At 42.9% G+C, this 14536-nt stretch overlaps 1 protein-coding gene across 1 annotated transcript in view; it reads left to right on the top strand.

Moving 5' to 3' along the window:
- The first annotated feature begins 1142 nt into the window (after positions 1–1142).
- Positions 1143–14536, top strand: part of LOC117345601 (rho GTPase-activating protein 39-like) — a 49640-nt gene continuing 36246 nt past the window's right edge. Inside the window, exon 1 of the mRNA XM_033914491.1 lies at positions 1143–1634. Within this exon, the coding sequence (XP_033770382.1) occupies positions 1624–1634 (11 nt within the window). The 5' untranslated portion in view covers positions 1143–1623. The remainder of the gene's footprint in view (positions 1635–14536) is intronic.

The following is a 14536-nucleotide window of genomic DNA, read 5'->3' as shown; positions in this document are numbered from 1 at the left end:
AGTGATTCACATCTACCCTTTCCACTCCACTCATTTTATAGACCTCTGTCATTTCATCTCTGAGCCATCTCTTCTCCAAGCTGAAGAGCCTTAGCAGCTTTAGCATTTCCTGATAGGGAATTCATCCATCGTTTTTATCATTTTCGTACCTTTTTGAATTCCGCTATATCTTTTTTGAGATATGGTGACCAGAATTGCACACAGTATTTGAGGTGCGGCTGTACCAAAGTGCGATACAAGGGCATTATAACATTGTCACCTTTGTTTTCCATCCTTTTCTGAGGAGCCAGAGAGAGGAGGTGGCTGGGCTGGGTCACCTGCTGGGACAGATAGAGAAAATGCTTGAAGTACCTGTATGTAAATTGCTTAATATACATTATCCAAGCGATCTATCAAATCCCAATTCCTTTCCCATAGGAGCCAACTTTTCAAAATGATGGATGAGGGAAGTGCTAAAACTTACAACAAATTGTTCCTTGGCCACAGTGAAGGAGTTTAGTCAATATTGGGGGCAGTCAAGCACCCCCCCCCCCCCCTTGAGCTGGCTCTTATGGTGACTAGTAGAGTTAACAATATAAGCTGCCTACCTCCAGCTAAATCTGCTATATGGAAATTTGGGTGACTTATAAAACAGAATTATTATTACAGCTTAAATTAACTGCTATTAGAAATATGTTACTATTATCAATTTTGGGGTAAGCAGAATTCCACCAGTAGTAGTGTGAGTTGTTCTCTGGGGCACTCTGTGACCTGCGTGTCATTCTGTGGGTATCTTGGGTATTAAGTGATAGTTGTGTCTCTCTGGTATTGAGAACCCTGTTTCTCTCTGGCAGTATGTGTCTGTGTCTTCATGTGTGTATCTCTGGTGTTAAGTGAGGGTTGTCTCTCTTTGGTACTGTGGATCCTGTTTGTGTCTCTCTGGCAGTGTTTTCGTGTATTAAGCGAGGGCTGTCTCTCTTTGGTCCTGTGAGTCCTGTTTGTCTCTCTCTCTCTGGCAGTGTGGGTGTGTTGTCCTGTGTGTGTCTCTGGTTCTGTTTGTCTGTCTCTCTCTCTGGAAGTGTGGGTGTGTTGTCCTGTGTGTGTCTCTGGTACTAAGTGAGGGCTGTCTCTCTTTGGTCCTGTTTGTCTCTCTCTGGCAGTGTGGGTGTGTTGTCCTGTGTGTGTCTCTGGTCCTGTTTGTCTCTCTCTGGCAGTGTGAGTGTGTTGTCCTGTGTGTATCTCCGGTATTAAGCGAGGGCTGTCTCTCTCTTTGGTCCTGTTTGTCTCTCTCTGGCAGTGTGGGTGTGTTGTCCTGTGTGTGTCTCTGCTATTAAGCGAGGGCTGTCTCTCTTGGGCAGTGTCTCTGGTAGTCCTGAGGGTTGTTGTGAAGTTTCTCCTTTGTACTATGGACCCTGGCAGTGTGGTTGCCCTCGATCTGCGGTCTCTGGTCCTGGGAAGCCCGAGTCTAGTCTCTCTCTGCTGTTTGAGCTGAGCCTGAAAGTTGGAGCTCGGGCTCCTTCTTTGTCCCAGCTCGGAGGGGAGGAGAGAGGGAGGCCCCGGGCTCGGGTTACACATCCTGCTTCAGTCGAGGAAGAGAGCGGCATCGGGACGGGAGCGGAGGCCAGGCCGGATCATGTGAGCACCATGGAGGAGAGGTAAGACGGGGGCAGAAAGTTAGAGCCGGGACTAAGCGCAGCCTCGTCCCATCTAGTCCCCCGTTGCCCCGTCAATCGGGACTGCAAAATGTTTGGAAGGAGGTTTTCGGGCAGAACTAACTTTAGGCCTCAGACCCTGTAACTGGGCAGTGAAAGCCCCCTGAGCCACATGACCACTAATGACAACCGTCGGCTAGGAGGGGCCGCTGAAAAGAAGAGAGTGACACGGGGACACATTTTGTCCCGGGGCTTTCTTTTCCTGCCCCATTGCTGGAAGCTCTCCTCATCTGTGTTCAAGGCTTGTGCGGTTAAGACAGACCTTACAAATTTGTCCCTAATGTGGATCCAAACTTACACGTTGTTCCACACTTTTCGTCTAATTTAATATCAAAGTGTCGGGAAAAGTCATGGCTCCGCATCATTCTCTTCTTGGTTGGGTCAAGGACTTTTCAGCGGCCCCTCGCATTGTGATGTCATAATGCCTCATTCCACCGATGCCTAAGAGCCAACCTCATCGGTGATGTCACAATGGTTTGGTTTCCCTATACTCTACTTGTGCCCATTTGCCTCTTTGAAACAAAGTATCGAGAAAAGTGCGCAATAACATGTAAGTTTCATGGCTCCGCATCATTCTCTTCTTGGTTGGGTCAAGGACTTTTCAGCGGCCCCTCGCATTGTGATGTCATAATGCCTCATTCCACCGATGCCTAAGAGCCAACCTCATCGGTGATGTCACAATGGTTTGGTTTCCCTATACTCTACTTGTGCCCATTTGCCTCTTTGAAACAAAGTATCGAGAAAAGTGCGCAATAACATGTAAGTTTCATGGCTCCGCATCATTCTCTTCTTGGTTGGGTCAAGGACTTTTCAGCGGCCCCTCGCATTGTGATGTCATAATGCCTCATTCCACCGATGCCTAAGAGCCAACCTCATCGGTGATGTCACAATGGTTTGGTTTCCCTATACTCTACTTGTGCCCATTTGCCTCTTTGAAACAAAGTATCGAGAAAAGTGCGCAATAACATGTAAGTTTCATGGCTCCGCATCATTCTCTTCTTGGTTGGCCTGAGAACTTTTCAGTGGCCCCCTTGTACACATGTGGCTAACTGCTGGCCACTAAGTGGTAGCATATCGCTAACAGTAGTACACGGTTATTACCACCAAAGATGACCCACCTAATGTTGAACAAAATGACTGTATGCAAATGATACGTAAATGTACAATTCTGTACAACCTGTGAAGAAGCGCCAGATTCTACATATTGCGCCTTTGAGTTGGGAGTGCCTCCAACTTGCGTGCAATTATCGGCACTAACGTACACTAATTAGAATTTATGTGCGCCTCTTTTTAGGCGTCTTTGAAAGAGGTAAGCGTAAATTCAGGTGCTAGTTGCACAGACAGGCGCCACGTGCGATTTTATAAACCGCGCCCAACTCCAGAGGCGGTTTATAGGGTAGTGCAAAGGGCAGGTTTTTGTTGCGCCTTCTGTAGAATTTACCCCGAGGTGTGCGAATGAAGTGAAATCATTTGCGTTTTGGTGCCATTAGTGAGAGCAGCGCGGCTATTTGCCCTCAAGCAATGTGCGTTTTTGACCGTGCATCGTACGTTCAGTCTCTCTCTGGTTTGGGCCGTTTCCTATGAAAATTGTCCTAATAACCGTGCCTCAGATTTCAAGACGACAATTCATTTTCTCTGTTACGGCACCTCAGCTGTGGAACGCCCTTCCAATTTATTTAAGGGAAGAGCGGAATCTTGAGAAATTCAAAAGTAACTTAAAAACATTTCTCTTTAAAGATGCTTTTGATAATTAACGAAACTCACTGCAGCTCAGATTGTTTTATTGTACTATATTATACTGTCTTTTTGTTACTCATTTTGTATTTTTCCTTTTTTTGTTCTACTTTTCTATATTGATTTTGTATTTCATCTCCCTTCCTTGTGTATATAAGTTTGTAATGGTCATTTTTTAATTTTGAATGTCATTATGTATTGTTTTGTTTCCCATAAATTGTACTTTTAATTTGTTCATCGCTTTGAAATACGATTAAGCGATTAATCAAAACAATTATTAAACTTGAAGACCCTTCTCTGCACCCTTTTTGACTTTTCCCCGCACCACCCGGTTTCTTCCACCTGCTTTGCTTCTCGTGTTTTGTACTGCTGAGCTGAGATTTTGTTTAGCATAAAGCACACTGTTTTTCTGTGTATGAGAGCTTCCTCCCCTAGGATGCTGCGCCAAGGGAGGCGTGCCATTTGGCAAGAGACTGCTTAGATACCTGCGCTAGCCTGTTTGTTCAGGTGTGCGCTTGCATGGTAGCGAGTCTTTGGCTGTATGCTGTGGAATTTCCCTCTCAGCATTACAGCAGGTGACCCCAAAGCAACATGTTCCGTCATGAAATCCTGCTCTTAAATAATTCTTACTTAACTTGTTAGTCAGGTACGTGGGTTTGTCTCTGACTTTGGGGTTCTCAGATCATCTTCTATGTCAAATACTAGAACTCTAAACTCATGCACACTCTTTTTTTTTTTTTCCCCTGCGAGTTAGGTTTGTTTAAAGGGAAATCTCGGAGTTAGAGCGCTGGTTTTCTTTTCATGGTTACGAGTGCTGCTGCTTTTTTAAATGCTTATATAACATTGCTGGATGTACATAATGCTGTCAACGAATTGGAAGAGGGAGGTTTGAGCTGATTTGATAGGCCATGAGGTCTTTATCAGCTATAATTTTTTATAGTATAACATAGTAGGTGACGGTCCATCTAATAATAATAATAACTTTATTTTGTATACCACAGTACCACAAACAGTTCAGAGCGGTTTACAGTGTAAGATACAATGAGGACTGTACATATTCAGCAGAGATATTTATATAGTGGAAAAAAACAGTGCGAGAGACTTATAGAGCAAAATGCAAGGGACAGACTAATGCGGTGATGATAGTTACATATATGGCCAGGATGCAGGGTGGTGGATGACAAGAAAAGCAACCAGTATCAATTACAGGATGGAAGTATTTGATTGAGGGGTAGAATTTGGTTATTTGGTGATGGGGGGGGTTCGAGAAATTTGTCGTAGAGGAAAGATTTGAGAGATTTCCTGAAGGATGAGTAAGATGGGGCATAAGAATTGCCACTGCTGGATCAGACCAGTGGTCCACTCACGCGGCGGCCCTTAGGTCAAAGACCAGTGCCCTGTTTGAGTCTAGCCTTACTTGCATATGTTCTGTTCCAGTAGGAACTTATCCAACCTCGTCTTGAATCCCTGAAGGGTGTTTTCCCCCATAACAGCCTCCGGAAGAGCGTTCCAGGTTTCTACCATTCTCTGGGTGAAGAAGAACTTCTTTTCGTTTGCCCAACCTGATTCAATTTAAATTTTTTTTCTTCTTAGCTATTTCTGGGCAAGAATCCAAAGCTCTACCCGATACTGGTTTGGGCTCCAACTGCTGAAGTCTCCGTCAAAACTTACTCCAGCCCATCCACACCCTCCCAGCCATTGAAGCCCTCCCCAGCTCATCGTCAACCGAAAGGCCATATCCAGACACAGACCGTGCCAGTTCTGGCCTTAGTTCTTCAATATTTTGATTTCCGATCAGATTTCTGCAATTTTCTCTGACACTGGTTTTCTTGTGTACCTTGCGATTGATTAGTAAGTAGGATTAGGAAACAGAAGGGTTCTTTTTATTTGACACACCGCCTATCGCATTATTTCTAAGTGGTTTACAATCAGAATGTAAGGTAAATGGTAATGATGGGATAAAAAAAAAAGAAAGAAATAACGGGACTCGAATTACAGTCGTCATGTTAATAGTAAGTAACGATTTTTACAACCACTCAGCGACCACATAGAAAGAGGAGTGAGAGCTGCTTGGGAGAGAGAGCGCGGCTTTTCCGCCCTGTCTCGACCCTTTGAGCACGAAGATTCAGTGATTCAGTGGCGAAGCATTTCACGGTGTGGGATCAGCTACGCTAAGACAGGTCTGATTTTAATTCATAGATGATGCCATGAAAAGACGTTTCAGAGCAGCGTAATGCATGGGATTTAAACCTACGGAACAAGAACATTTAAAAGAAATTGGTATGGTAAGCAAGAAAAGCAACAGTAGGGTTCTGTGCTGGACATGAAATGCTACCGGGGGGCCAGTGTTCCGAGGAGAGCAGAAGCTGCAATTGTCAAATAGCATAAAGAAGCCGTGGTCGATATAAAGAATTGCAAAAACCAAGATGTGAGAGGACTTACAAACGTAGAAGCAGTCTTAAGGATGAATGATCCAGTAATGAATGTTTGTTTTACACACTACTTCTAATTTACACAGCGTTATCTGAGGTATATTATTCCGTGTGTATGTATTATGTATACACACATCGCTGCCAGTTTATGCAGTGCTATGTTTGTATATGTATGTAGTACATATTATATTACGCTATATGGAATGATTATTATTACATGCTTTTTTGCAGAAACTTACCCAAGGTAGTGTACAACTTATTAAATAACAGCATTAAACAAAAACCTAGAAAAAGATGCAGCTTTACAGTCTATAATATTGCTCTTCTTTTTCATTTCAATGTCGGGTTAATCACCTTTCAAAGAAATGTTTTTTCAGCTTACGAATGTTAAGGAAAGTTAGACTATTTCACTAGCAACATTTTGTGGTATTGGTGCAAGCTATTATCCTAACACAATTAGATGACTGTAATTCGATCTACACTTCTCCCTCTGTATTTGCGGTGGATGTGGGCGGAATGTAGCCACGAATATGGAAAAACCGCGAATAACTTTTTATTGTTGAATATATTTTATTGAGCACTACAGAACAGCCAAAAGCAAAGGTGCAAAACTCAACAAGATCAGCTCAGAAATTCACCATAAACAACCCACCCCACCTCCAAATCCACCCCTCCCCCCACAAATAACTTTTTATATGTTGTTTGCAGTTTTTTGTAAAAGTCAGTGTTTTTACTATTGAAACCGCGAATAACTTTTCAACAGTTAATTGCGGTTTTTAGGGCTTATGGCAGGCAAGCAGCGATCCCCAGCGATTGCTCATGATGTAATTTTTTGGAGCAGAGTCAGCATGCGAAAAATCACAAATAAGTGAAACCACAAGTGCTGAAACCGCAAATACGGAGGGAGAAGTAAGGGGAATCTAAATACAGTAGCAAAGCTAATATTTGATAAGAGAAAAATTGATCATGTGTCTCCTCTTTTGAGAAATCTTCACTGGCTCCCTGTCTATCTTAGAGTACAGTTTAAATGGTTTTTAAAATCATACCTGGGCTATTTACGTCTTTGCTTCCTCTATCTTTGAATAATCAGAGATCTTCTGATTCAAGAAACTCTCCTTTCCATCTTTAATAGGAATAATATTACTCGATCTTTCTCATATATTTTTACAACAATTTGGAATAGGATTCCCTCTTGGGTTAGAACTCTTTTCTCTTTTCAGATTTTCCGTAAATCTGTGAAAACGCTGTTATTTCAACAGTTCTTAACTAATTTTCCTTAGAACAATTTTCTATCTTTTCTCTAAGATGTCGGATGGGGGTCTTCATTAATAAGTTATTTTCTCTAATCTAACTACTTTCACTTTGATTATCGATTTTTATGTGAACCGAGTCAAGCTCCTTTTGGGGAGATGACACGGTATATAAATCCAATATTTAGATTAGATTAGAACAAGCCAGTGAAAGCAGTGGAACAATTGCCTTTATGTTAGAAATGTATTTACCTATAAAAAGTGGCATTGACATATGTGTATCTCCCAGTATATGGCAGCGGTCGGTCAAAAAAGCAAACTGAATGCTAGGAATTATTTAAAAAAAAAAAAAAAAGGGATGGTTAACAAGACTAAGAATGTTATAATGCCCCTGTATCGCTCCATGGTACGACCTCATCTGGAGTATTGCGTTCAATTCTGGTCTCCTTATCTCAAGAAAGATATAGTGGCGCTAGAAAAGATTCAAAGAAGAACGACCAAGATGGTAAAAGGGATGGAACTCCTGTTGTATGAGGAAAGACTAAAGAGGTTAGGGCTCTTCAGCTTGGAAGAGATGGCTGAGGGGAGATAGGATTGAAGTTTACAAAATCCTGAGTGGAGTAGAACGGGGACAAGTGGATCGATTTTTCATAAGAACATAAGAAATGCCATTCACCGGATCAGACCCTAGGTACATCCTGTCCGGCGACCCGCACAAGCGGAGGCCAATCCCGGTATTCCCCACTAAAGACCCTGTTTACCCGTACCCCTCAATATGTTTTGCAAAGAGGTGTGCATTCAACTTGCCCTTGAATCCTGGAATGGTGGTCTCCGACACAACCTCCTCCGGGAGAGCATTCCAAGCGTCCACCACTCGCTGAGAGAAACAGAACTTTCTGATATTTGTCCTGGGCCTGGTGCCCCTCAGTTTCAGTCCATGACCCCTTGTCTAAGTCACATTTGACAATGTGAATAATGATGTTTTTTGCTCTATTTTGTCGAATCCTTTTAGTATTTTGAAAGTTTCTATCATATCCCCTCGCAGCCTTCTCTTCACTCTGTCAAAAATTACAAAGACTAGGGGACACTCGATGAAGTTACAGGGAAATACTTTTAAAAGCAATAGGACAGGGGTGTCCAATGTCGGTCCTCGAGGGCCGCAATCCAGTCGGGTTTTCAGGATTTCCCCAATGAATATGCATGAGATCTATTTGCATGCACTGCTTTCATTGTATGCTAATAGATCTCATACATATTCATTGGGGAAATCCTGAAAACCCGACTGGATTGCGGCCCTCGAGGACCGACATTGGACACCCCTGCAATAGGAGGAAATATTTTTTCACTCGGAGACTAGTTAAGCTCTGGAACGCGTTGCCTGAGGTTGTGGTAATACCAGTGAGCGTATCTGGGCTTAAAAAAGGTTTGGACAGACATGGAGGAAGTCACTGCTTGCCCTGGGATGGAATCTTGCTACTCTTTGGGGATTGTAGAATCCTGTTGTTCTTTGAGATTCTGGAATGTTGCCATTATTTGAGATTTGCCGCTGTGGAAACAGGATAGATGGATCACTGGCTAGACTTATGTACATGTGTATCTGGTACTTCAGAAAACCGCATTTACAAGGGGTTGGTTTAGGCAATGCCTTCAATTCTACCTATGTATTTTCTGTTTTACAAAGGAAATTCCCTCTTTGATTTTACACCAGCTGAAAAAGGCTCATTTTAGCTGAGGCTTTGCTACAAGACATACGTCGCACTGTACTCTCTCAGGCTCTAAGTCTGTTCACAGTCTAAGCAATGGAGGGTGAAGTGACTTGCCCAAGGTCTCAAGGAGCTGCAGTGGGAATTCAACCAACCCTTCTAACGCTGCCCCTGGACCGGGTGTTATTTTTTTCCTGTGCGAAAAACCTAACCGCTTTTATTTAATTCATTGCAATGGGGTACGGAAACGACTGCATTTAAATGGTTCCAGCACCCACACTGGAACCACTGAGCTAATCACTGAGCATCAGCCCACTTGTGAGGCATTGAGCATTTTCCCTTCCCCCACCTGCAAGGTGTTCAGTGGCTTCCCTCTGTGAGGAAGATAGTGATACTCCAAGGTATTTGGACAGATGCGCGGATGATGGCAAAAAATCCCTCTTTAACTACTGATAAGACATACAGATAATTTGAAGAAGATGAAAGCAATAATAATAATAATAATAATAATAATAATATTTTATTTTGTATACCGCCATACCCAGGGAGTTCAAGGCGGTTCACAACAGATAGATGAATTACATACAGTGCGATTCGAAAAAAGAAGAACATAACAAGGCAATCGTGGGGACATACTCGTTTACATAAACGGTTTAGGAGGGGGAAGGGCTAAATACGGGATACATACAGTGTGTGCTGCAGTAGGATACAATAGAGTTTAAGAGAGGAAATTAGATAAGAGCATATTAGATGGAAAAAGGGGGGGCAACCAACAAATACAGGTAATTAGTGATGCAATCACACACACAAAAAGATTGCTTTATCCTGTAATTTCTAATATGGATCCTTTAAGCCTATTGAAAATGAACTGGTGGCTTCAGATGGCTTCCAATGTATGCTTCCTCCTGGCAATTAACCCGCCAACAGTAGCCAGCAGTAAGTGCAGTCACACAGCTTAACCTATACAACGCCATGCTAAACCACAAGCCTATCACAGGAGGCAATGCTTTCTGGTCTATAAGCCGTTATTAAGATGGACTTGGGAAGATCAACTGTTTATTTTATGTATGTATTCCATTTTCTATACCGTTCTGCCAAGGGAGCTCAGAATGGTTTATATGAATTTATTCAGCTACTCAAGCATTTTTCCCTGTCTGTCCCAGTGGGCTCACAATCTATCTAATGTACCTAAGGCAATGGGGGGGATTGAATGACTTGCCCAAGGTCACAAGGAGCAGTGGGGGTTTGAACCCACAACTCCAGGGTGCTGAGGCTGTAGCTTTAACCACTGCACCATAAAATCTGCTTTACTCTTTTGGGATCTTGCCAGGTATTTGTGACCTGGATTAACCATGTTGGAAACAGGATACCGGGCTTGATGGACCTTCGGTCTGTCCCAGTATGGCGGTTCTTAAGGTTACAGCTATTTTATTTGATATACTGAAATTTTTATCAAAAAAGTAAAATCAAAACGGTTTACAAGGATAAATCTTCTGAGATGGTGTCTTGTCTTTGAGGTGATGCTGTTTGCTATCACTCATGCCCTGTGGCTGGTGAGTTTTGGGGGGGGGGCCTTGTTGTGGTTCTGGGTCCAATCTTAGGGATGTTACCACATAATCCTCAGATAGTTCTGAAAATAAGGTCCAAGACTCCAAGTGGTCCAAAGCACGTACATGATACTTCTCCAACGTCCCCTGCATCCTAATGGGCTGATTCCTAGAGGAGTGATGGACGAGTGAACTCAAGAATTTTTTTTACCCCTATCCTACCTCTTGGGTGATAGGTTTCCAAACTATCTCCCTCTTATCTTATAATTGACGATTGTGTTGTAACATAGAAACATGATGGCAGATAAAGGCCAAATGGCCCATCTAGTCTGCCCATCCACAGTAACCATTATGTTTTATCTGTTTCGAACCGAATGCTAAGAATGATTAAGAAGGGGATCACGAACAGATCGGAGAAGGTTATCAAGCCGCTGTACTGGGCACTCTCTAAAGTTAAAAGGGGATAGATTTCGTACAAACGTAAGGGAATTCTCCTTTACTCAGAGAGTGGTAGAAAACTGGAACGCTCTTCCAGAGTCTGTTATAGAGGAAAACACCCTCCAGGGATTCAAGACAAAGTTGGACAAGTTCCTGCTAAACTGGAACGTACGCAGGTGAGGCTGGACTCATTTAGAGCACTGGTCTTTGAAACCAAAGGGCCGCCGCGGGAGCAGACTGCTGGGCACGATTGACCACTGGTCTGACCCAACAGCGGCAATCCTTATGTTCTTATTTAGACCAGGGGCTCCCAACCCTGTCCTGGAGGACCACCAGGCCAGTCAGGTTTTCAGGATAGCCCTAATGAATATGCATGAGAGAAATCTGCATATAATGGAGGTGCCAGGCATGCAAATGTCCTCCATTCATATTCATTTGGGCTATCCTGAAAACCCTGACTGGCCTGGTGGTCCTCCGGGACAGGGTTGGGAACTTGTACTTCATTAATCTTTTGTAAACCGCATAGAACTTAACGGTACTGTGGTATATAAACTGTTATTATTATTATTATTATTGGGAACCACTGATTTTAGACTGTAAATTGCCGAGAATGTTTTTAGCTATCTGGGGAATGAAAAAGTGAAATGTGAGCTGGACCTTGGTCTTTCTCTTCCAGAGCTCTCAGCTGATCCCTGCATGGTCTTCGGTGGCCTGTTCTCGGAAATGTCCTATTGCCTTGTCTGGTTTCTCAATTTCTTGTCACTATGGCATCATTATATCAGTTAGCCCTTTTCCAGTTAAAAGTCACGGGCAGATAACAGTAGTGTAGGTTCTCTACATTTCTGGAGATGATTGTCACTGTAGATGCTTCAAATGAAACAGACAGTGACAGCTGCAGCTGTGAAAAATACTGACGAGGAACTGCTGAGCATCAGACAGACGGACCTTTGTTTAATAAAGCTCAGTTTCCGAAGGCATTTGCTGGCTCTTATTCTTCCCAAAGGATTCTTACATTTTTTCATGGGTGTAGGGCCTTTGTAAAGTGAAATCTTTGTATCTGGCCTTGAAATGACTTGCAGTCTTCAAATTTAAAGAGACAGAAGACCATTCTTTCTTCATTTCGTGAATTCTAGAGCTCGGTGTTTTGCCCTTGCTGGGGAATTTCATGGAAGGAGTGGTCTGGGATTCCAGAGATATCCTTATGGGCACTTCATCACAGTCTGAGAATCTTTATTGAGATATGGTGTCCTCATTGATAGCTATAAAGAATGCAAATTGAAATGCGTTGGCTTTATTTTGATAGTCACATTGTATTATAGTAATGATAACAGATATAGACCCATATGATCCGTCCAGTCTGACCAGAAAGGCAGCAAGAGTTGCATCTGGCACTCCGTACAGGTAAGACCTTCACCTTGACTGAAGACCTTGTTTGTGAGGAGCTAGCTAAACTAAAGGTAGTCAAGTGACGGAGTTCGATGTGATCCGTCTGAGGGCACTGAAGGAACATGGGGAAGTCAAGAGGGCTGGAGAAGGGCAAATGTGGTCCCTGTCCACAGAAGCAGAAACAAGTCTGACTTCTCTGGTGGGTGAACTATCAGAAATTATTCCAGGTATGTCCCAGTCATAGTAGTAAGAATAAGTCACTCGTTGTTTAAAAATATCTAATATATTCTTGAATGCCTTTACTAAATATTTTATTGTATACACATATTTGGTCCAACAGGATTGAATGGAGAAATTGAATTGAAAATCTAACTAAAAATTATAAAAAGAAATATACAAAAATATTTAGTAAAGGCATTCAGTGATATACCAGTCATAGTAGGACAGCACTGTTTGAAACTATGTGGTCTGTCCTGGTTTTGAACGTACATCTCAACCCATTAAAAGTAAACTAAATTAAAACTTAGCTTTGTCATCAACCGAAGGAAGCTCGACATGGTTAACAATAATTAATAAAAAAAAATATACCAAAATTGCAAGAAGGAGGTGCAGCTGGTCTCAGAATGCACCAGGATGAGGAAACTTAGTGTAACTCTGTTGTTGGGTTTTTTTTAAAATTTTTGAAGTTTTGCAATTTAAAAACTAATTTCATTGTTTTGCTTGATTTGTAATGGGTGATTGTGTTGATGTGAAGGCAGATTTTAGAAAGGGCGGGATACAAATCAGAATTGAAGTATCCAGAGGAGGGGGGGGGGACTTTTATTTACATGAGGGCTTCCTAAACTATGGGGCACGACCTCAAATGGGGTCATGACTCAGGAAGGCTCTCCATAGAGATGTCAGCCCATGTGTCCAGGGGATGCACACTTTCTGTGTCCTTACTAATGGACTTGCAGCCAGAGAACATTTTGTAAACGCTGATTTACACAATGTAGAGAAGCTGTGTGAAATCAGGAAAGGAAAGAGACAGGAGATGCTTTTCTTAGTATCAAAGGCTACTGGGTGGATCTATTTAGGAAACACTTGGATTTAGCTTTTCCTATTTATCACAGGAATAACACAGCACATGCCGAGGGGAGACGGTGATCACAAAGCCCAAAACCCTGCGGTTACACAGCATGGTGCATCAGGGCAACGCTCAGGGAGAAGTGGTTCTATAGCTGACGTAGCACCGCAAGAAAGGAAGACAGACAGATCTTAGGCCAATGGCCCCAGGGCTGTGGGCAACCCCCGAAGACTTCTGTTGTGGCCCTCAAATTGTTCACCGACATTTCCTCAAGTCCTGAAAAGGCGTTAAGAAGTTCAATCTTGCCAGCTCAGATAGTGCATTAAATGTCTGAAAAAGGGTGGTTGTAGGTTGGATGTGGACGAAAGTCGGTGGAGGGAAGGAGTACATATGACCGTATGACAGGTCAAAGGTCAGGATTCATAATTAGAAGTACTGCAGTGGGATGACAGACTACCACTACTAATAATCATTTTCATAGCGCTACTAGACATATGCAGCGCTGTACATCAAAACACAGAAGAGACAGTCCCTGCTCCAAAGAGCTTACAATCGAGGCAGACAAACTGGACAAGAAGGTACATCAATACACAGTGATCAGATGGGGGAATAAGACAGATATTGGTGCTTGGAGTTTGGAACTGAAGCAACTTCAAATAAGTGGGCTTTGATTCTGGATTTGAAGACTCCTGGAGACGGAGCCTGACATATCAAATCAGGCAGTTTGTTCCAGGCATATGGTGCTGCAAGTGAGAAGGAAAGGAATCTGGAGTTGGCTGTAGAGGAGAAGGGTACAGATAAGAGAGACTTATCCCACAACAGAGTGCCCTGGGGGGAGGGATTGTGGGGAGATACTGAGGAGTTTGAACTGTATGCGGAAACGGATAGGGAGCCAATGAAGTGACTTAAGGAGAAGGGTAATGTGAGCATAGCGTCCTTGGCAGACTGAGGCATGCAGCAGAGTTCTGAACAGATTGAAGGAGGGAGAGATGGTTTAGTGAAAGGCCAGTAAGAAGCAGGTTGCAGTAGTCTAGGTTTGAGGTGATGAGAGTCTTGACAGTGCGCTCAGAAAGGAAGGGTCTGATTTTTAGTAATATTGTTGAGAAAGAAAAGACAAGTTTTGGCAGTTTGTTGGATTTGTGAAGAGAAGGAGAGAGATGAGTCAAAGATTACCCCAAGTTTGTGATCTGACAAGATAGAGAGGATGAGGGGGGTGTTCACAGAAATAGAGAACGGAGGAAGGAGTCTCGGCCATGTTTAATTTTAGATGGTAGCGATGGCAGACGAGC

This window comes from Geotrypetes seraphini, chromosome 11 (assembly GCF_902459505.1).
Source record: "Geotrypetes seraphini chromosome 11, aGeoSer1.1, whole genome shotgun sequence".
Lineage (NCBI taxonomy): Eukaryota > Metazoa > Chordata > Amphibia > Gymnophiona > Dermophiidae > Geotrypetes > Geotrypetes seraphini.
The sequence above is the reverse complement of the archived record's forward strand: the minus strand, read 5'-3'. Positions and strand labels throughout refer to the sequence as shown.